Raw genomic sequence first — 23696 nt, 5'->3', positions numbered from 1 at the left:
AAAAATAATAATAATAATAATAATAAAATAATAATCCAAACAGAAAAATTCCCAGAATTAAGAAGAGACATCAAGGCTGGGCAGTGGTGGCACACACAAAACCCCAGCACTCAGGAGGCAGAGGCAGGAGGATCTCTAAGTTTGTGGCCAGTCTGGTCTACAGAGTGAGGTCTAGGGAAATCCAAGGCTACACAAAGAAACCCTGTTAAAAAAAAAACAAACAAACAAAACACAAAACAAACAAACAAACAACCCACTATACAGAACAAAGTGAGCACACTGACAGAGTGGAGAAGAGAAACATAGAGTCACAGACAAAGGCGGACCCATCAGGGAAACACCATCTAGACCCTGGAGGTCCTGACACTGGGCTCCAGGCTGCCATCCTAGTGCACAAGACAGCACAGCAAGTCTTCGGAGACTTCAGCGGACTTGGGGTTTTAGGCTGAGTGGGCAGGAAAGAAGAAAACTGACCCTTAACAAAAGGCTCCAGCTGTAAGCTGAGAAGGTACATGGAACCTGTAATGTATTTTATGCATGTATGAAATTATCAAAGAACTAAATTTTAAAAATTATAGTAGTAATAATTATGATAGTTTAACTACAGTGGTATAGCAGTATACTAGGATATGGCTAAGGACTGCTAATTAGAGACAGTACATCACTCTTCATGATGAAGAAACAGTCCTGAATTAACAAGCCATTATAATTATGGGCTCCATTATGAAATACAGGGGAAAAAAAAAAAGAGAAAACAAAACTTCTAATAAAGTACAAAAAGTAACAAAACTAGTATAATAATAAAAAAAACCTTAGTCCTTAAAAATTAAAAGACACCAGAAATAAAAGCAATAACAGAATTAAAAAAACAAAACAAAAAAATCCTTGAGGGAATTTCCAAAAAGCAGGGCAAGAAAAAATATGAACTATTCACAAGGCAAAAAAAATAAGGACGGGCAATAACTAAGCTGTGGTTATGGAAAGAATAGGGAGTGAAAGACGAGGAGAATGAGCAAGAGGAGAAAGAAGAAATCGAAGTCAGAGAGGCACTGTAAAATATCAACACGGGCCGAGGAAAAGCAGGCATGAAAAACAGACGATCCGTGGTGGGGGAGTGGGTCCCCCTGGGGAGAGGAGAAGGCCAGGGGTGAAATGCAGTAACCCTGAGGTAAATGTCTCACCTACAGTCCATCTCCAGAGCCCCTTGCCAGGATCCGGCTGAGGGACACATCAGTAACAGAGACTTCTTTTTAAAGTTGCTACTTTTTAAAAATTATTGTAGTTATTAGTCATATAATTTTTTTTAAAATTAAGTTTGTTTTTTGACAATTTTATACATATATATGTATACACTTTTACACACATACATACACAGACTGATTTTTCTTTTCTTTCCTTTTAATGATTTATTTATTATGTATATAGTGTTCTGCCTGCATGTACACCCGCAGGCTAAGCCAAAAAGGGGCATCAGGTCTCATTACAGAGGTTGTGAGCCAACATGTGGTTGCTGGAAACTGAACTCAGGTATTCTAGAAGAGCAGTCAGTGCTCTTAACCACTGACGCGTCTCTCCAGCCCCCAAAGACTGATTTTTCTTAAGACATCATTATCTTAAAACAACAAAAGTCTGGGCTGGAAAAATGGCTCAGTGGTTAAGATTATACTTACTGCTCTTGCAAAGGACCCAAGTTTAAGATCCTTTAGCACCTGTGGGGAGCTCCCAACATCTCTGAAAGCATCTGCACAAACATGCCTATCACAGCCCACACACAATCAAAGAATAAGAGTTTCCATTATGTGTACCTGTGTGGGTGAAAAGATGGTGTGCCGACTACGGTGACCCTTTTCTGGACACTGAAGAACAGACACCTGGGCATCAGTACTCACAGCAGTGTGATTCATCAAAGCAACACAGAGAAGGGACAGACATTAGCTCCACCTCTAGCAAAGGAGTTGTTGTCAACTGACAGCTGTTTATAGAGGGAGAGCTGGTTTTAAGGGTATGTCCCCTGGCAGGCTGACCACATCCTAGTGGAAGCCACACATCAAGAGTATGAGTAACAAAAACTGCACTTGTTGATGCTTAAAAAAAAAGGAAAGGAAGGAAGGAAGGAAGGAAGGAAGGAAGGAAGGAAGGAAGGAAGGAAGGAAGGAAGGAAGGAAAGAAAACAAAGAGGCCCCAAAGTTGGGTGGGCAGAAGATTAGGGAATGGTATACCGGGGAGGAACCGGGGAGATGGGCGACTATGATCAAAATATACTGTACAAAGTTCTCCAAGAACTAATGACAGTGAGGAGGGGGAATAAATACACACACATACGCACACACCTTTTTATGTTGTTTTGTTTTTTGAGACAGGATCTCTATGAAGTCCTAGTTGTCCTGGTACCTGCTTTGTAGACAGGACTAGCCTCAAATTCAGAGATCCTTACTGTGGAATAATCCTCTCATGCACTGTAAAGACTTGTCACTTGAACTGGTCTAATAAAACGCTGATTGGAGCTACGCAGAAAGCATAGGCGGGGCAACCAAACTAAGAATTCCGGGAAGAAGGGCAGAGTCAGGAGTTACCAGCAGACACAGAGGGAACAAGATGAGAACACCAAGCCACATGGCTTAGCACAGAAAAGAATCAGGGTTAATTTAAAACAAGCCTGAGTTATCAGCTGAGCATTTATAAATGAGCAGCTGCCAGGAAGGGGACCAGGCAGTTGGGACAAAAATCTCCGGGACTGGGGCTGGAGAGATGGCTCAGCGGTTAAGAGCATTTCCTGCTCTTCCAGAGGTCCTGAGTTCAAATCCCAGCAACCACATGGTAGCTCACAACCATCTGTAATGAGGTCTGGTGCCCTCTTCTGGCCTGCAGTTCATACACGAACACAGAATATTGTATATTAAATAAATAAATAAATACATACATACATAAATAAATACATAAATAAATAAATATTTAAAAAAATCTCTGGGACTCCGTCTACAGATCCTTCTGCCAGAGTGCTGGCATTGCATGTCCTACCATATCCCGCCTAAGAAAACTTTTTTTTTTTTGGGGGGTTTTCGAGACAGGGTTTCTCTGTGGTTTTGGAGCCTGTTCTGGAACTAGCTCTTGTAGACCAGGCTGGTCTCGAACTCACAGAGATCCGCCTGCCTCTGCCTCCCGAGTGCTGGGATTAAAGGCGTGCGCCACCACCGCCTGGCAGAAAAGTCTTAAAAAATATATCCTATCTTACTCTGACAGAAAAATCTACAGATGCCTATTCTGAGAACACTGTGAGAAGTACAGGTATTAATTAACCCAAATCACCCTTGCTTTTGGAGACAAGGTCTTGAACATGAAGGATACAATTCTTCTGCTTCAGCTGCAAAGTGCTGGGGTTATGGGCATGTATTACCATGTCCAGCTCCAAAATTACTTTAAAAAAAATAAGATTTATTTTTATTTTATGTGTCTAAATCTTTTGCCTGCATGTATGACTATATTGTACAGCAGTTTCCTCCCTGATTAAAACATTCCATCCTATAAGAAAGCTAAGACAGAAGATAAACAACTCAGGCTTCAGGAAGGAGCTGGAACTAATCAGATTTACAAGACCCCTCTCTCTCCCAAGAGAAAATAATAAATAATGCTGAGAAGTCAATTCCAGACAAGCCAAGCTGAAAAAAAAAAGCAGACTGGCTGAGCTGCCTGAAAACGTATTGTTCAACTACCTAGAAGTGACACTCTCCAACCTATCAAACAACCTGCAGGCTGTACAGTGTGCTCCAGGTTTCCTTGAGTCACTTCTGCTGCAGTAAGGAACCCCAGCAAAACTCAGTAGTTCACCACTCTGGACTATGATGGTATCCACACTGGTCTGCTGTTGGCTACATATCTAGGTGAGCAGTGTGTATGTATTACGTCTTCCCAGGAAAAGCCTGCTACACAACAGGATGAGGTGCCTGAGACCCTCAGAGGTCAGAAGATGGCACCAGGTTCCCTGAACTGGAGTTACAAATGGTTACAGCTGTGAGCCACCATGTCAGGGCTGGGAACCTTAAGTCAGGTCTTGTGCAGAAGCAGTAACTGCGCTTAACCCCAAGTTCTTCCAGTCCCAGAAATTCCTTATCAAAAACTGAACTAAACATGTCTGTAGTCAAATTATGTAGGTCAAATCTGTAAGATAAAAGCTAATAACTACCAACACATTCCAGATCCTGAGAAAATGTAACTGGCGCCTTCACTAGGTACCTTATAGTACTTGTATGCTTCTGGATGTAATTTATCCTTTTCGGCTTTAGTCTCTTATACTTTCATGATCAGAGTACACAGCTGCTGCACTAGATGGCTCAACTCCAGGCGGAAGCATACACATTTATCAAACAACACTTTTGCATTTGCCAGAAAGCAAGATGCTACCTTCTTCATCGAGTCCACCGATGATGTTGTAGACATAGTAGGGGAAGAAGCGCCGCGAGTAGAGGATCGTAGAAAGCATCGCAGCGATTGCCCCGGTGGTCATGGCCTTGTTATTGGAGTGCTTGTACATCTTCATGGTTTGGAAAAAAAAAAAAACAACAGGAGAGCAGAGTCAGAATCTGTCAAACTTCAATGAGAACCAGTGCATAATACAGGCGTTCCTTAGTGCGATACAAAAGCTCTTTCATTCATTCATTTCCTTATTACTCACTTATTTGTTTGTTGGTTGGTTTTGGGTTTTTTTTTTTTAAATTTATTTATTTATTGAGGATTTCTGCCTTTTTTTGGTTTTTTTTTTTGAGACAGGGTTAATCTGTGAAACAGTCCTGGCTATCCTAGAACTCACTCTGTAGACCAGGTTGGCCTCAAACTCACAGAGATCAACTGCCTCTGCCTTCCAAGTACTGGGATTAAAGGTGTGCACCCCCACTGTCTAGCAAAAGTTTACTTCTTTCATGACCAAATAACATAGTATTACTAACATAAAATTATAGTTTAATTACATATATTTGAGGTGGTTATCATGTAACGAGTCTTTCAGAATAGAAACATTCCCTGGAAAAAAGAACAGACTCTTAAGACTCAGAAAATGAATAAACCTGACAAATTCCAGGACAGTTGAAATCACGATTCAAGAGGCCGTTCTCAAGGTTCCACGGACAGGAAACAAATGCTAAGAAGACAATCTGCATCACTCAGCGCCTGTGTGGTGACGGGAGAGTTAAGCAGCCTTCTGAGCTGCTACCCAAGCTTCGGTGGGCTTGTTGGTGATTCAGCTGCCTTTCAGTTGCCCGTGTTCCTCTAAGTAACCCCTCATCCGTAGTCATCTAAAGAACCCCAATAAGCTCACTGGTCTATACGGTAAAACTCTGGTAGAACTGTTATTCTGGTCTGTACTTGGTTCCCTATACTAAGTGAATAAATGGTTGTCCCAGCACTCATGGAGACAGAGGCAGAACAACCTCCGTGAGTTTGAGGCCAGCCTGGTCTACTACACATCAAGCTCCAGGACAGCCAGGACTACACAGAGACCCTGTCTCAAAACAAACAAAAAAATTAATAATAATAAAAACATTTATTTATTTATTATGTATACAGTGTTCTGATGGCAAGTATGCCTGCAGCCCAGAAGAGGGCACCAAATCTCATTATAGACGGCTGTGAGCCACCATGTGGGTGCTGGGAATTGAACTCAAGACCTCAGGAAGAACACCCAGTGCTCTTAACTTCTGAGCCATCTCTCCAGCCCCAAACAAAAAGATTTTTAAGGGGAAGGATGTGAAGAATACTAATTTAAAGAGTCTACTTACCCTGCCCTCTTCATTTCCGACACTACTAATTCAACAACATTGTAATAAGCAGAGCATGTAAGGTGAGCCTGAGGAAGATGTTCCAAATGCATCTCATCCCTGCACTGTGCACCCCAAATGGTATCAGCACGAGGGAGTCAAACCTGACCCACTACCCGATTCTTTTAAGTAAAAATTTCCTGGAACACAGCCATGCTGTTTATGCTGCCTTCTCCATCCAACAGCAAAACAGGGTAGCTGTGACAGAAATGCAATGGCCCCTGAGACTTAAAATATTTATGAACAGGTCTCTTACAAAACAAACAGAATCACCGGACTGTATTATTTGGGGTCCCACTCTTCGTAAACTGCTGGACAAACACATCATTGAAGGGCAATAGTCTTGCTTCTCAAGTCTACCAAGGAAAACAGTACCAAAAACATGATCATAGACTGGAAAGATAGCTCAACAGAGTTACAAGCACTTGTTGCTCCTGCGAAGACCTGGGTTTGGGTCCCAACATCTACACTGCAGCTTACAACTACTGACAGACATTTTCAAGGACTCAGGCACCATTTTGACCTCCTTGAGTACCAGGCATGCCCATAGTCAACATACATATGTGTAGACCAAACACTCATACACATAAAATAAATAAATGAAATTAAATAATCAGGTTAAAAAAGATCTTAGGGAGCCGGGTGGTGGTGGTGCACGCCTTTAATCCCAGCACTCAGGAGGCAGAGGCAGGCGGATCTCTGGGAGTTTGAGGCCAGCCTGGTCTACAAGAGCTAGTTCTGGGACTGGCACCAAAGCTACAGAGAAACCCTGTCTCGAAAAACTTAAAAAAAACAGAAACAAAAACAAAACAAAAAAAATGCCAATACAGGAACTTCGTAATCCTGATATACTATATTCTTAAAAACTTTTAAATTATCCACAAAAATTATAAACATGAAACAGGTTTAAGTTCATCATTTTTGTTGTTTTTCACATGGTTTCTCTATGTAACAGCTTTGGCTGTCCTGGAACTCACTTTGTAGACCAGGCTGGCCTCAAAAGAGACCCACCTGCCTCTGTCTTCAGAGTGCTGGGATTAAAGGCCTGTGCTACCATGCCTGGCTGAGTTTACCATTTTTTGTTAGTCACACAGCAAGCATTTCTAAAGCTAAGCCTAAATGCTGTAAATCAAGGTCAAAACCCTGAACAATCACAGGTAAGCTGTATAACAAATAAAGACGAATTTCTAAGATAAGTTATCGTCTAGGATGGAATAGAAGGCATGGTGTGTCTGCTAATAAATGTAAATTCTGAAGCTTTCAATACTAGATGTTCTAAAATACACAATGGAATATTTCTACACAGCCACACACAGCAAATGTGAGTTAAGTAACTTGTCTCATGACTATGTGAGGGATCTCCTTAAGTGACCCAAGCAGGCATAGAGAATGTGGTCACCCCTGCTAACATGTTCCTATTACATCATGCCTTGGTGATTTCTATTGAAGCTGCCTCCCTTCACCAATGCTCCAGAGATTATTTCTTCTTTTTTTGTGTGTTGTCTACCAGTGTGTGAAGGTGTGAGGAAGGAAAGGTCGGTAGACACTTCTACATTATGCTCTGGTCTATGGCTGCCTAGGCTATTCTCTGCCAGAGCAGACTTGATATTTCAGAAGGAGAAGCCTCAGAAGAGTCCTCGGGCCACCTCCAGAAAACAGACAACACAACAAAGCACAGGGGTGTAAACAGACATGTGCTGTGGTCCCTTGTTATCTGTGTGATCCCAACCGCCAGTGGTGGTACTGCTTTATTCCTAGGATACGCTAGCTCCACCTGCTAACTTGCTCTCTCTCCAATGCAGCAGTTATATAGAGGCTCAAAAGAATCTTATGAATTGTTTCGACAGGGTAGCACCTACCTTTAATCTTGCTTCAATAATCTTCGTCAGAGTAAGACAATCTCCATGAAAACCACTGCAGCCAATGACTGTTTTGTCTGTTCTGTAAAAAGCCAATTTCAGGATAATTATTTGACTATAAACAAAACAAAACAAAAAAACAAGGCGCACAAACCAATAGCTAGTCAGTCCTTTTGCAGCATGGGAGTCTACATACCAATACCATTTGGTCTTACACCAAATGAATTTTCGGTAAGTCAAAGAAAGCCATTAACAGGCTAAAGAAAATAAGGATGACTACTACTTTACAATCTAGGGCTGGGAAATGAGAAGCATGATGTAGCCCATGGGTCATATAGAAGTTTCATAAATCTGACTACTTCTACAGAAAAAAAAGAAGTTAAAAATATATGAACATACGACTAAAGTCTAATTCTAATCTCCTTATGGAAAAACAGCCAATGAGATAGAAAAATTGGGTAGCTGGGAACTGGAAAGGTAAGACAAACTTCACTGCTTCTTATGGTAAGATGTGAGCCATGCCTAGGACTGAAATATGCCAATGCTGCCTTCTTTATTTTCTACTCCACGTTATCTTAAACTGCTGTGCAAAGAATCTAAGCCTTGTTGGGTCTATTTCTATCGCAAGTTTAACCGAGTTTTGTAACTAGCCATGCACCTTTCCAACTGCCACCACAAAGGCAAGTGGAGTGTCTTTAGAAATATTGATTTATGGGCTAGAGAAGGCTCAGTGGATGGCTAAAAGCACTGACTGTTCTTCCACAGAACCTGGGCAGGCTTAATTCACGGCAGCTAACAACCAACTACAACTCCAGTTCCAGGGAATCCGATGCCCTCTTCTGGCCTCTGTCGACACTGCACATACATGAAGCGCAGACATATATACAGACAAAACATACAAATAAAATAAATCTAGAAAGGCTGATTTACTTACAGTTTATAACATTTGGGGCTATCTCGGGTATGAATTGAAAACCCTTCACTCAACCGAGTGTCTGAAGCAACAATGGAAAAATCTTCTCCAGCAATTGCCAATACAGTACTGATTAAAAAAAAAAAATAGAAAAAAAAATTAATTCTTTTCAGCATGGCAACTCTCTCTCTTCAAGTAGGAGTGTGCTCCACAGGACCTATCTAGGTAAATCTACTAGATATAAGAATAGAATTCAAATGAAAGACTGGAGGAAAGGGTCCCTGGTTCCATGTCATCTTGGAAAATTCCTAACCTAGATTCTAATGGTGCCCTCCCCATTCAGCAGTTATAAGTCCGAGGGCAACTTAACTTCTGAAAGCTTCAATTTTCTCAAAATATACAACACAGAATACAAAATGGAACTGTTCTAGTATCTCCTTGGGAAGTGGTAACAGGGAAAACACTAAATCAACCTTCATCACTAAAGATCAAAAATATTCATGTATAAAAAGCACTGGTATTACAAAGCAACACGTTTGTCTCTTGGAGATCAGGTCTGGATAGATAGTAATCCTATAAGCAAGCTGAATTCAGGACCACATCTATTTCTTTGTAGGAGAGCTGTTAGGCAATGTCTATTCCTCCGCATGGAAACATCCTTTATGGTGGTGGTGGTGGGGGGGTGCTATTGAGTCATAAGGAGAATATTTGAGGCAAACAAAGTTACATCCTGTGAAAACCTGAGAATTCTTGAACCTTCCTCACCCCTGATTTGTGCACCTTGAATTCCAGCATCTGAGAGGGAAAGGCAGGCTCTGTGAGTTCGAGGCCAGTTAGAGCTACATGTGAGACCCTGTCTTAACTGTTGTAGGAGGAGGCTCTGACCAGCCAAGCTGTAAGAGATTTTCTGCCTTGTGAGCTACCTACAAATCGTACAGAGATCTAAAATTACAGCTTTTCTAAGCCATCGACTGTGTTGGGGTCGACTTTTCTAAGATACAGTTGATTCTAGATCATCCTTGCCTTTTGAAGTACCTCCTAGCCCATACTCCTGTTATAGTAACCCCAATAAAAGTGTATTGATTCTCCAAGCTAAACTTCAGTCAGTCATGGAGCAGGTGTGTGTGTGTGTGTGTGTGTGTGTCTGTGTGTGTGTGACGTCTTCCCAGAAACAGTGTGTCACACCACATTCAAAGAGCAAGGTGATTATCTTTTTTCCTGCTGTATAGTTTCACTTACTGAAGAATCCCAGAGAAAAACCATAAAAGTAGAATCTAGATCCTAATGGTGTTTTCCCAAGCAAGTTACTGAACTTCTTTAAAATAAATAATTAAATAACAGTAACCATCTCACATTAGTATGCTGTAAGGATTCAATAGTTGATGTCCGGCTGCTATAGGACTGGTCTCCTAGGGAGTGAACGATGTCACTGTGCTGTGCAGTAGGACAGCAGCATGTGATGACTAAGCACCCGGGCACTGCAATTACTTGAGGGAGAGGCCCACTCATGCCACTTATTATTTGTGTGACTTTGGATAAATTTTTAATGTTCAAACTGATGGTAACAGTACCTGATATGTTACAGAGTGTAAGAACTAGCCAACGTAATTCACATAAAGCACCTAGCATAGGTCCTTCTAGGAAATAAACCCAGAAAACATTACCTAGTATTTTTACCAAAACAAGTTCTGCACTAAAACCTCAAAGCAGAGAGGCATGGCATTCCACAAATCACGAATAGAAACAGAAAGAAAAAAATATCACAGCAGTCCGCTCAAGCAACTTAAGGCGGTCCTTTTTGTGTACCTAGGGACAGACACACAGCTATGAACTGTTGCAGATCCCAAGCTAGATTTTCAACCTCAGCAAGGTGTCCTGAAGGTTAGACAAACAAGAATGAGAAAAGCTCCACTTGCAAAGCAAGGTTGTAAGACAATTATGGCAACAATACAGTGTGTGAAACGGGAATATAAATCCTGTTCCAATAAGAGATGTAACAGCAAGGAAGTAGGATGAAGGGGACAAAAAGGACAATACATCACCACTGTATGCAACCAAGTTTTCATGACTTCCTAAGCGTGTTTAGTGGGAAAAATAACTACAGCATCTCCGACTTTACACTGACATAAGCAGAGTTATGACATAATCAGAGTATTCTGAAGGAATCATCACCCCGCTTGTTTTGCTTACTAACATGAGTTATGGTGAAAAACAAGAGTGCACTTAGAAACCTTTTCCCAAAGTCGCCAGAATTGAGGGGCTTTGGAGAAATAAAGTTACAGAAATAGACTTGGGATATTCCCAGGGATAAAGAATGTAAAAGTCTTAAGTAACAAAATCTGGAAGCCACAAAGAAACTAGTATCATTTTGCAGAATCAGAGGCTACTTGGCAGGCCAGTTGCGATCAATGCAATAAATGCTAATAGGAAACAAAAAAAAAAAAAGGTGAGTTACTAGAGAGCTGTAAGTAACTATGAGGAGAGCAATGGATTAAGAGGAACTGCAAGCGGTTAAAAAGTTAATTATGAGTCCTGCATTCAGAATACCTTGAAGTTAACACGTCTCACAACCCAAGTACTTAGCGTTAGCCTGCAGAATGAAGCAGCACACTGGAAAACGAAAGCTATGAATTTAAAACCAGTTCTAATTCTCACCAGTTCTTGGAAAGGGCTGTTTACATGTGCCAAGGACGAAGATTATGAAGCAGTCACTTAACTGCTCGCAGTTTACAAAAATGTCACCATTCAAGAAACCGAAAGGAGCCGCAGAGCACACTTCCACATTCTTCAGAGGGCACAGCCAAGGCTACAGTCAATATTTCACTCCCTACACAGTGAACGTTCAACATTCACAAAGACAGCTAATATTTTTTCTTTTTTGAGACAAGGTTTCTCCTTGTAGCCCTGGCTGTCCTGAAACTCGCTGCACTGGCCTTTGCCTCCAGAGTGCTGAGATTAAAGGTGTGTGCCACCATCTCCGGGCTGTCTCGCTTTTCTTAACAAGTCACTTAAAAAAAAAAATGGTTGTTTCAATGAACAGACTTTGATGAAATATATCCTTGTAATGCCAAGGGTCCTAAATTCGAAGGAAAAACATCCCTTCGAATACAGCGAATATTTACAATGCACAGCAATCTGAGAGTAAGAACACACACACACACACACACACACACACACAAGGGGAAGGTCGGGGACATAGCTCAGTAGAACCTGCCCAGCAGGCCACGTCTCACAGTATAACAAAAACCTCTATATTTCACTCTTGAACTTAAGCCAAACAAGCGTTAAAAGAAAAAAAATCAGTGGCCCACAAATTAAGTCTAATTAACCAATGACATTTTCTATTTGAAATAATAGCGGATCAGACGGCTCAGCAACGGAACCACCGACGCCGTCTATTAACCAGGACGAACCAATGCTAACAGGAACATCGCCCCTTGCCCGCCGGCCCCACGACACAGCCGCCCACGGAGCAGAGGTTAAAGCAGGCTGCACCGAGGGCGTCGTGCACCGTCCGGGTCCGGGCTGCAGGCTGCATCCCCCGCCACCCCACACCAGCTCGCCGCGACCCCGGCTCGACCAAGGTGAGAGCAGCAGACCGAGCTTTTACCCTCCATTGAAGGCGTAAGGTGAGAACCGCAGGTGCGCAGGGCCGGCGGAGCCCTGAGCCCTCATTGCCTGCTCTCGGTCGAAGCCCCGGTAAGCAGCCATGGTGAGCATCGCTCCGACTCCTGCTGTCTCACGGCAAGATGGCCGCCGGCGCAGGTCCACTTCCGGCCCCGTCAGGCCCCGCCCACCGGGCTCCTCTAGCCCGCTCTCGTCTTTGCTCTTGGAGGTCTCCGCCTGCGTCCCGCGGCGCATCCTGGATCCACCGACTCCAGGGGACTTGTTGTCCAACCCCGAGAAAACATTTGGGTTCACTCGTGGAGAATCCAAAGTTAAAAGTATGGCCATACCAAAAAGTTAACCCAATTACAGAGCAACGGTAACTCGAACGGTCACATTGGTGTTTGAGAAGAATTAGCAGCTCCTGCTGGGTTGAAGGCTGTGTGCTATACGCAGCCATGCGACCCAGGTGGCAAGACTTAAGTTTCCCTAGCCAGAATCTAATGGTTAATATTGTTAACTTGACGGAATCCAGAATCACCTGGTAAAAACCCATGGGCATGTTTATGCAGGTTATTTCAGGATGGTTGAGCTGAGGAGGGAAGACCCAACCTAAATATAGGTGGCACCATCTCATGGCCTAGCTTTCTGGACTAAATAAAGAAAAAAAAAAGAAGCAAACTAACATTCACCTCTCTAAGCTTCCAGTCTGTGGACGCAACGTGACTGGGATTCCGGTCTGCAGAAGCAATGTGGCTTCCCCTTCTCCAGGCGTCATGCTTCTGCATGATGGACTGTATCCCCTTAAGCTGTAAGTCAAAATGAACCCTCCTTCCCTTAAGTTGCCTCCTGTCAGGCCATTGTTAAGATTTCGTAATTTCCTAAGTCTTACGGGGTTCCCTGTCCCTCCAGGAGAAAATGTTTCATTAAGGAGACAATAGCTACATAATGCTACTGTACTTATTAGAGTCCATGTATAGATCAACACCCCATACACATAACTTATTAGAGTCCATTTATAGATCAACACCCCATACACATAACACACAGATACCGTCCATCTCACACATACACACACACATACACAGAGACAGACAGACAGACAGACAGACAGACAGAGAGACTAAAGGAGCTCATTAACTTGTTGATAGTGCAAAATACAAGGGAAATGACATAAGCAAAACAAGACCTGCATATGCCTAGATGAAGCACAGAAAAAAAGAAATCAAGATATATTGAAATTCAATCAAGCATCAGGAAGCAACCTAGCTAGGAGGTGGTGGCATAAGCCTTTAATCCCAGCACTAGGGAGGCAGAGGCAGGAAGGAGGATCTCTGTGAGTTTGAGGTCAGCCTAGTCTACAGAATAAGTTCCAGACAGGTTCCAAAGCTACATAGAAACCCTGTCTAGAAAAACAAAAACAAAAACAAAAACAGCAACAACACAAAATGTTTTCTTCGAACAGCCGGTTAGAGAGCTGATAGGTACAGAACTAAAATGTAAATGAATGTGTGGTTACAAAGACGCATGTTTTGTTGTCTTTCTTTAGACACAAGTTAACTTTCACTGAGAACGTGATAAAGAGTATCTGCTTGCTATTCACGTTTCGATCTCAGCTTTATGGTACTAAGTAGAGGAGATGGTGAGTTTCCAAGTACCCTTGGTAACACTGTGAGCTTAAAAACCATGGTACACTAGCAGGGCGTGTTAGCCCACGGCTTTGATCCCAGCACTCCGGAGGAAGAGGCAGGAGAATCTCTGAGTTTGAGGCCAACCTTTTCTACAGAGGGAATCCCATGACAGCCAGGGCTACCCAGAGAAACCCTTTCTAAAAACAAAGCATGGAAGACTGAGGCTGTAGCTCAGTGATAGAATGCTTGCTTGAGTTTGATCCCTAAAGCCAAATCTCCAACTGTTAGCTCAACACACTCCGCACCTTTGCAGCCTTTGACAACAACCAGCTAGAAATGATCACGGGGCCCCGCCCAGTTCGGAATGGTCACGGGGCCCCGCCCCGGAACTGCTGGGAGCCCCGCCCCCTCGTTTCCTTTCGTAAAGGACCCCCCCCCCGCCCCAAGCTTCCCAGGCCAGAGCGCAGCGGGCGGAAGTGACGGCATCAGATTGCGTCGGGCTCCAGCGGGGTCGAGTCCGGTAGCGGTGGCGCGTCCCTGCTGGCTGTTTGGCTAGGTCTGTGCGGTCCAGGTAACGGTCGGTCAGCTTTTTCTCCGCTTTGAGGGGGTCCCCGGGACGGCCGGAGGGGACTTGGCATGGGCGCGCGGCCGAGCGGGGAGCGGCGCTCCGCGCGTGCTGTGGCGGCTCGGCGAGTACCAGTCATCGGGCCACCGCTCCGGCGCGGTCTGGAACCCTGTGCCAAGCGTGAGAGTTTCCGGGGGGCTGGCACCGGGAGGCGCCGCACGCCTCCGCTGCTGCCCCGCTAGGAGACCGTTTTGCCCAGGCATGCGGCCCCCCGTTTTTTCCCTCATTAAGGACCGTCTGGTCAGAAGCCTGAGATTCAAGTTCACTTGAAATCAACGTATAAACACGCGCTACTTTATTTACACTGTGCTCACCGTCTCTAGGCTCAGGTTAGCGTGGTTTTCCAGAACTCTGGGTAGGCTTTTCGGGGAAAGGACGCGTGACAGGGTTAGGCAGACACTTGGAAAACTTCAGAGTAGGTTTCTCAAATATTCAACTTGATGGCTTAGTTTCCAAAAGATGAAGACTCTGGAAAAGAGCCTAAAAATAAGTTAGTGTAGTGATTATCCCGATTTTATGATACGTTGAGGAAAGATAGTTTATATCGTCTGCAAGTATGAGATGACCTCTGCATAGCATACGACAAATATTCGTCTTGAATAATCAACCGGTTCAGCAAGGCGGTGGTGACACACGCCTTTAATCCCAGCACTCGGGAGGCAGAGGCAGGTGGATCTCTTGAGTTCGGGGCCAGCCTGGTCTACAGAGCTAGTTCCAGAATAGGCTCCAAAGCTGCAGAGAAACCCTGCCTCAAGTAATACTAATAAATAATAATAATAACCAACCTGTTCGGTGAACTTCATTTGCACAAAGTGATCTCGATAAATCCCTGATTATACTTTGGACAGTAAACCCAACCTTCATTATCTTTTTGGCGCAACTAAAGCAGTGACCTCAGAAATTGAATTTTCAGTCTCCAGTTTTCTCAGATTTATCTTCTCTTGACAAAGGAGCTCCCCACCTACACTTCCAAATCCTATAACTTAATCCCATTGCCTGTGTAATAACACTCCAAATTACATAACCCACCTATAACTGCTGTGTCACCTCCTGTAGTGACTTTCCATACTAGTCTGTCACATACTGCATGCTCTCGTAGTCTTTGTCTGCCTTTCACTTTGGTATATATGCTGATTTGTATTTTTTTGTTCCTCTTGCTAGATCCGTGTTAAATTGCTCCTGCTTTGTGAAAGATCTGGCCTCTCAAAAGGGTATGTAACTTTAGTGTTTTTCTTAATTTTTAAGAAGACTTACGTATGTGAGCCAGGCGGTGGTGGCACACCTTTAATCCCAACACTGGGAAGGCAGAGTTTGGGACCAGTCTGGTTTACAAGAGCTAGTTCTAAAGCTACACAGGAGAAACCCTGTCTCCTGTCTCGGAAAAAATAAACAAACAAAAAAAAAGTTTATGTTTGTGAATGTTTTTGCCTGTATGTGTACCACATGCATGCCTGGGGCCCATGGAAGACATAAGGGGGCACTAGATTCCCTAGGACTGGATTACAGCTAGTTTGAACAGTCATGTGGTGCTAGGCCTTCTGGGGAGAAACAGCGCTCTTAACTGCTGAACATCTCTCCAACCCCTGACTTTAGTTGTGTTCTTTCTTCCATAGCATTCACTAGTGATTATGTACTGCACACCAGGCCCAGTTCTAGGTGCACAGATCTGAAGACGTGTGTCCTGATTAGACATGTGTGATGATTATGTACTGCACACCAGGCACAGATCTGAAGACATGTGTGCTGATTGCAGCTTTCTTCTGTCTTAGTAAATACCTGCGATTTTAGTGTTGCTAATTTTTTACAGTTATATGTATCTTTTTATATTTCTAAAGACTGTATCTTCTTTATCTTTGTACCTGGAACATTTTTGTTAGAGAATAATAAGCACATTTTTCTGGTAATATCAGAAAAAGTGTAATTTTCTTGTAACCTTACTATCTCTCGTATATCTAGTATCCTCAGAAATGGGCATTTCTTCATTTTTTTTCTTTTTTCTCTTTTTTTTTTTTTAAAAAAATTACCTATTATATATACAGTGTTCTGCCTGCATATATTCCTGCAAGTCAGAAGAGGGCACCAGATCTCATTACAGATGGTTGTGAGCCACTATGTATGTGGTCGCTGAGAATTGAACTCAGGACCTCCAGAAGAGCACACAGTGCTTTAACCTCTAAGCCTTCTCTCCAGCCCATCTCCTCATTTTTTCAGTAGTAAGTTTGTAGGAACATCGTTTGGGTCCTTTGTCCTATCGTAGTGACTGTGACATTCTGTCATTGGACCTCAGAAGGCCTGTTCCAGCACGTACTTAACATGACTGTGGACCTTTGAATACACAACTTGTAACTTGAAGCCTGTATGTCTTGTGTGATATTCGTTGATGATAAACGTTTAGAATAAGATCGATTGTCAGGCTGGGGAGATAACTCAATGGTTAAGAGTATTTGCTGCCTTTGTAGAGGACCTGACTTTGGTGCCCAGCACCTACATCGTGGCTCACAAATATCTGAAAATCCAGTTGTAGGGAATCTAATACCATCTTCCTGACATCTGCAGGCACCACACGTGTGATGCACATACATACATGCTTACAAAACACTCACACTTAAGACAAAAGTCCTTTTATAAAGATTTAAGTGCAATAACTAATGTCTGTTCTGTGCTTACTATGTGTCTATAGTTAGACTTATCTCCTCCCCAACCCCCAACACACAGTTTCTCTGTGTAGCCTGGCTATCCTGGAACTTGCTCTATAGACCAGGCTGTCCTTGAACCTCTGCCTCCCAAGTGCTGGTTTTAAAGGTGAGTGCCACCACTGCCCAGCAGTTAGACTCATCTTGATTTGATAGCTAATTCAATTTGTTCATTCATTGTTGGTTCATACAGTCCTTACGGCATCTCTGAGCAAGTTATCGGTCTGCATGAACTGAACTGATCTTTCGTTTGCCTGGTATTTATGAGGCTCTTGGTTCTGTCGCTGCCACTACAAATTTTAAAAAAAGCTCTTCATAGTCTCTTAATCCATAATCATACTGCATATCCATGATCACCAAAGAGATGATTTAAGAAGCCCAGTTCTAGGCATAGTTTTTATTAATGTGTTCTAAGGAGTTAAGAACATTGCATTTATAAAATTAATTGTTTAATCTGTCTTTAATTAAAATTGGAACACAAAAAAATGATTACCTAAAGCATATTATATCCAGTTTAATATTTATGCCACTTTATGCTTGAGACATTGGGAAGGGTATAAAACAGAGCAGCATATTTAAAAACCAGCATTGATCTAATAGTGCTGTATAAACAGTACTTAATAAGTGTTCTCTGATAGTACAGTTCACTTAGGAATTTGTTTTCCCTAGGTGTTCCCCCGTACCCCGCAAAAGATCTTTTGCTGGGGGTGGGGTGAGGGGTTGTTGCAAAGGGCTGGTCCCTGATTCTGACTCTTAAAAAAGATGGCTCGGAGGTTAAAGCACTGCCTGCTCGTCCAGAGAACCCAGGTTGGAGCCATCTCTCCTGCCCTACAATTTGATCTTAATCTAAACATTTATAACATACAGGTTTCAAAGTTACAAGTTGTATGTCCAAAGACCCATATTTATTTTAAGTATATATATGACCCCATGGTGGCTCACAGCCATCTGTTAATTCTAGTTCCAGGGCATCTGACCCTCTCTTCTGGGCCTCTGCTGGTACCAGGCATGCAAGTGGTACACAAGCATACATGCAGGCAAAATACCCACACATATAAAATATAAAGTGAATTACATTTATGTCAACAGTCAGCCTGTGAGAATCTATTCTCTCCTTTCACCATATGGGTAAATTCCGAGTGTCAGAATTGACAGCCTGTACTTCCTGAGCCATTTCTTGGTAGCCCTTTTTCCAAAAGTTTTTATTACTGATCTTAACACCTTATTTTTAAGTACTATTAGAATATTTAACTACATAGTAACATAGTTTTGTTGGCAGTTTTATATGAGTCACAGGAAACATGGACTAGGCTTTTGGAATTAAAGGATATAGATTTCTCCAAGATAGCTTGTATATGTGTTTTGTTTTTGTTGTTTGTTTTTCAAGTTTTTTGAGATAAGATTTCTCTGTAGCTTTGGTACCTGTCCTAGAACTTGTTCTGTATCCAGACAGATCTCGAACTCAGAGATCTGCCTGCTTCTGCCTCCTGAAGTGCTGGAATTAAAGGCTTACACCACCACCACTCAGCATGTGTGTGTATTTTGTATGAACATGAAACTTGTTTAAACTTAAAACATTTTTTTTTCAAGCACAGCATCACTGTTTCATGGTGTGTGGAGATAACCCGGAAAGTTAAGGACATTTCTAAGGAGAATTTGCAGAGGATGCTCTAGGAAAAATCTGAACACTGAAGGAAGTGAAAATCATGGACCAGAACAACAGCCTTCCTCCTTATGCTCAGGGCTTGGCCTCCCCACAGGTAAAAGAGCAAGAAGTGGGGGCAAGGAGGGCTGACATAGTCCCATTAAGAGAAAGCAGAAGAAGGTACACTTTAGCCACCCAGATTTGAACATGGATTTGTATGTTTCTCAAGCTTGTTTTACTTTGTGGAAGTTTCTGCTTTGGGTAGGCATGTTGCGTTTCTGCTTGGGGAGTTTATTTGGAACCTAATTTAGAAGACTTCCATCTGTGTGAGCTGTAGAACATTTATTTCATTTACTCAAGAAGATTCCTTCTTGACTCTGTTGCAGTCACCTCCCTAGCCCAAGATGACAACAAAATCTGCTTACAAAGTTAAACATTAATTTTTATATAAAATGTGTGTGGTTGCAATAGAATTAGACCTAGATTATTTGTTACTAATTCAGTATTAATTTTGCCGTCTTTTTTCTTCCTACTTCCACATAAATAGTTACTAAATCTAGCAATGCTTCTAAGACAGAAGCATTATAGAAAAGGCAGTTAACAGTATTTAACAGGCTTTGGTAGCTAATCCTCATAGCCTGGGTTGCACTTTACATAGGGACATGCACCTTTGCCTTGTCCTTACTATCTAGATATGCTTGGGTGGCTAAGCATCTGTCTTGTATATTATAAATAACAGACTCCAGATGCTAAGTACTCATCTGTTGTGTTTAGTGCCACAGAAGAAAAGTGATGCATCTCAGGGTACCAAATTCTTTCCTAGTAATTCAAGACCTATTCAGAAAGCATCGGGTTTTACATTTTCCCCGGATTCCAGTAGGAAAGAGCCTATACTACTAAACATTAATGTCTTAATTATTCTCTCTGTTTTCCACAGGGAGCCATGACTCCTGGAATCCCTATCTTTAGTCCAATGATGCCTTATGGCACAGGACTTACTCCACAGCCTATTCAGAACACCAATAGTCTGTCTATTTTGGAAGAGCAACAAAGACAGCAGCAGCAACAGCAGCAACAACAGCAGCAGCAGCAGGCAGTAGCAACTGCAGCAGCCTCAGTTCAGCAATCAGCATCTCAGCAGCCCACACAGGGTGCCTCAGGCCAGACTCCACAGATCTTCCATTCCCAGACTCTGACCACTGCACCCTTGCCAGGCACCACCCCCTTGTATCCTTCACCAATGACCCCTATGACCCCGATCACTCCTGCCACACCAGCCTCTGAGAGCTCTGGGATCGTACCACAGTTGCAGTGAGTACCTCTTAGTGTGTGTGCTCTCGCTTTCCCTCTTCCAGTGTGTGGGCATGCATGCGCACACATGTTTATGTCCTCTGTCCCCTCCACCAGAGGAGGCTCTCAATGGTATTACACTGTTTGCTTTCAGACCGTGGATTTACTTAAGGTAATTCTGTTATAGTGCGGCTTCATCTGCTCCTGGCAAGGAATTGAAGCCGCAGAAGGAGGCAGTGTTCTCAGCAGAGCCTTTCCTTAGACATGGAGTTGTGTTTATGTGTTGGGGCCGCTGAAATGAAGTTAAGTCTCATCAATACTGTGGACATTTCTCTGTAGCTAATTGTCTGAGTTACAGCCAGTTGTATCACAGGCTTGTCCAATCTTTGGAGGTTTGTGAGGATGGCAGTTCTTGTCTTGAAATATGTTTCTGCTTAAGTGAAGTAGGTCCCACATGTTAAGGGGTAGGAGGCACGGGCTTTTTTATTTCTTCCTGAAACAACCCAAATCTAGATACTCCTCAGTAACAAGTGTGTAGATTCCATTTAAGGAAGCTGATAGCCTGACAACACTGTTTAGTTTGTGTTAGCTGATCTTCCCTCCTACTTTGAGATCAACTTTCTTTTTACATACATAATTGTCATTTGTAAGCCATGCCAGATCATTTTTAAGTTACATGGTATATAATCATGAATCTTGACTATTTATTACACATTGCCTGTATACAATTTTAAGATTACTTTTGATTTTTTATAATTTTAGAGAGATAAGCCCTGTTAGCTCTCCTTTAGACAAAGTCTGTACTGCTCCACACTAATTTTTCATTCTTATTTGACTCCTATAGGCATTGTGCTTTGTATTCTGATTAAAATCATCTGTTAGAAACAGCCTAGGACATACACTTATCTCCATAGCCACAGAGCATGTACTTGGGAGCCAGAGGCTGGAAGATCTCTGTGAGTTCAGAGCCAGCCTGGTTTACAGAGTGAGTTCCAGCACTGCCGGGGCTACACAGAGAAACACTGTTACTGCATAGAATGCTTCGAGACTGGGATACAGTGGCATGAAACAGTCTTTTAGACCCAGGTGGGGAATGATGAATTCTGTGCATGTGTGCATGCACTTCCCTATGTATGCTGGAGGAGAACCTCAAGAATCATATCTCCACCCTGGTCACTGCTGGTTGGGCTAAGCTGACTAGTCAGTGAGCCTCAGAAATCTGCCTGTCTCTGTCTCCTTGGCACTAGGATTGCAGGAGCACGTTATCACTCTCACGGGTTCTGGGGATTGAACTCCACAAGCTCTTTACAAATGGAGCTGTCTCCCTAGCCTGCTAGTGATTTAACATGACTTACAGTGGTAACTACAGAACAGAGTACAGGTATTTTCTTCCCTTGCTAAAGACATTGAATTCCATTTTGGGAAGATTGAGAAAATCCACATCTTCCTGTTTTACCATATTGACTTAATAGTGAGCTAATGTTGGTAGTATTTGAGAGCTCAGGAAAGCATGGCTCCTGAGACACACAAGTTCTGGCTCCTCCACATGTGCATCCCAAGCCAAATGCAGTGCATTCCATGGAGGCTCAGTTGCTTTGTCTGATTGTGGGAATAACAGTTACCACTTCATAGTACGTTTTGGGTATTAAGTGGGAATATCTGGTATGTGGCACTTTTTAAAACATTTAGAGTCAGCAGAGTTTTTTTGTTTGGTTTTGTTATTTTTATTATTATTACTACTAACGCCTGGTGAAAAATAATGGATCATCAATCTAAATCATGTTTTGTTTCCAAATTTCTTGCAGAAATATTATATTCATAGCAAATCTTGGTTATAAACCTGACCTAAAGACCATTGCCCTCTTTGTTTAAAAGTTAAATATTTTAAGTAATTATGTTTTTAAATTTCTTATAGAAATATTGTATCCACGGTGAATCTTGGATGTAAACTTGACCTAAAGACCATTGCACTTCGTGCCCGAAATGCTGAATATAATCCCAAGGTCAGACCCATTTTCATGTGTTTGAGACTATATAAGATAAACAGAAAATTCTTCCTAAATCTGTAGGTGAGAAAGTTTGTATTGTGCTTGTTTCTTGATTCAAGCAAAATGAGTAGTTTTATGTTTATGATTAGTGTTTAGGAAAAGTTCATTCTGGGACTTTTCATTTTGTTCTGTTTTCCTGTTTTTGCAGTATTGTGATTTTAACTAGGACCTCACCCATACTAGGGCAGTGCTGCCCACTAAACCAAACTGTTGTTGTTGTTTTGTTTTTCAAGGCAGGATTTCTCTTGTAGCCCTGGCTGTCCTGGAACTCTGTAGACCACACTGGCCTTGAACTCACAGAGATCCACCTGTCTCTGCCTCCCAAGTGCTGGGATTAAAGGCGTGCACCACCACTGCCCGGCTGCATTCTCAGTTCTTCAACTTGTGTTTTATTGAATACCTACTATGTATATCCCTCTCCATTTGTAGAAATCCATATAATAAACTAAGTTTACATACACTTACGTTGTGGAGGGTACCACAAGAAGTTGGAAAACAGAATATCCCATTTATATCCTGAAGCCTATCTGATGACATGTCTGTGGTACCCAGTCCACAATCCTGTGGGAGAGCTGGGGATGGATCGCATGGGTGGAGAAAGGTTGGTCAGTGATTAATAACTGGTGGCTGTAAGTACAAGTTTATTACACGTTTTCCCACCTTTGTGTAACTTTGAAGGTTTGCTGATAGACAATATTACATGTGGTGGTATGGACACAAATGGCTTTTCTGATAGAGAAATTGCAGGAATTTAAGAGTCTGGCTTGGTGATAGAACACTGGTCTAGCAAGGCCAAAGACTTGTGATTGTAATCAGGCTTTTTGTCCTTTTACAGTGTGATAAGTCATTGAGGAACACAGAGTTCTAGTAAAGTCCCTGGAAGCCTTACAGTTTCCTAGGCCTTAACCTGGCTGTTGGTCTCCGTACCCTGGCTTTAGTTTTGTCCATTGTCTTCACCTGTGAGTCTCAGCTCTCCCCTTTGTTGTATCCTGTAAGTTGAGGTTGGCCATAGAGTCTCTGACTTCTTCCTGTGCATCCTCCTGGGAGCTCCTCCCACTGCTCCTGTCACAGCTCCTTAGGTGACTTCTCATGAAGAGCTTCACACTTCTGATCCTGGTGAAATTCATTTATATGCATTAGTACAGATCAGCCACATGAGTGTGAAAGGACTCCAGTCCCAGATTACTTTCTGGGGCACTATTTTATAGGTTCTTCTAAAGGAAAGGGAGTTGGTTGTTAGGGGTGTGATTTTCTATTTGACAAACAGATTCAAGTTATGTAACTTACCTGTTGTCTCCTCCCATGATACAACTGGTATTAATGACATGCATGCCCAGTTTACGTGGGCAGAAGGTGGCAGTAGGGGATTTCCCTTAAGGTTACTCAGAGGACACAGTTTGCCTTATTACAAAAACATTCAGACTGAATCAGTCAGCCCTACCCACTCCCTGCCTTGTGCTTGGACACAACTGGAGTATGATTGAGTAGACTGTATTTGATGATCATCAAGGGAAGGAGAAACCTAGTCCATTGTGTGTGTGTGTGTGTGTGTGTGCGTGTGTGTGTGCGTGTGTGTGTG

The 23696-nt window shown here is 42.6% G+C and overlaps 2 protein-coding genes across 6 annotated transcripts in view; one reads left to right on the top strand and one right to left on the bottom strand.

Moving 5' to 3' along the window:
- Positions 1–12455, bottom strand: part of Psmb1 (proteasome subunit beta 1) — a 21968-nt gene extending 9513 nt beyond the window's left edge. Inside the window, exons 1-4 of the mRNA XM_005363335.3 lie at positions 12190–12455; positions 8601–8708; positions 7667–7748; positions 4399–4528 (exon numbers count right to left, since the gene is read on the bottom strand). Coding sequence (XP_005363392.2) covers positions 4399–4528; positions 7667–7748; positions 8601–8708; positions 12190–12440 — 571 coding nt within the window. The 5' untranslated portion in view covers positions 12441–12455. The remainder of the gene's footprint in view (positions 1–4398; positions 4529–7666; positions 7749–8600; positions 8709–12189) is intronic.
- Positions 12456–14280: 1825 nt separating this feature from the next.
- The window catches only part of Tbp (TATA-box binding protein), a 17225-nt gene continuing 7809 nt past the window's right edge, over positions 14281–23696 (top strand). The window contains exons 1-5 of one of the 5 annotated variants that reach the window (XM_005363332.3): positions 14281–14372; positions 15603–15652; positions 18730–18894; positions 19717–20090; positions 21985–22072. In XM_005363332.3, coding sequence (XP_005363389.1) covers positions 18841–18894; positions 19717–20090; positions 21985–22072 — 516 coding nt within the window. In that variant the 5' untranslated portion in view covers positions 14281–14372; positions 15603–15652; positions 18730–18840. Of the gene's footprint in view, positions 14388–14571; positions 14771–15602; positions 15653–18724; positions 18895–19716; positions 20091–21984; positions 22073–23696 lie in introns of those variants that run through there. The other 4 variants (XM_013352353.2, XM_013352354.2, XM_013352355.2 and 1 more) reach the window with 4 other exon arrangements.

This window comes from Microtus ochrogaster, linkage group LG9, assembly GCF_000317375.1.
Source record: "Microtus ochrogaster isolate Prairie Vole_2 linkage group LG9, MicOch1.0, whole genome shotgun sequence".
Lineage (NCBI taxonomy): Eukaryota > Metazoa > Chordata > Mammalia > Rodentia > Cricetidae > Microtus > Microtus ochrogaster.
The sequence above is the reverse complement of the archived record's forward strand: the minus strand, read 5'-3'. Positions and strand labels throughout refer to the sequence as shown.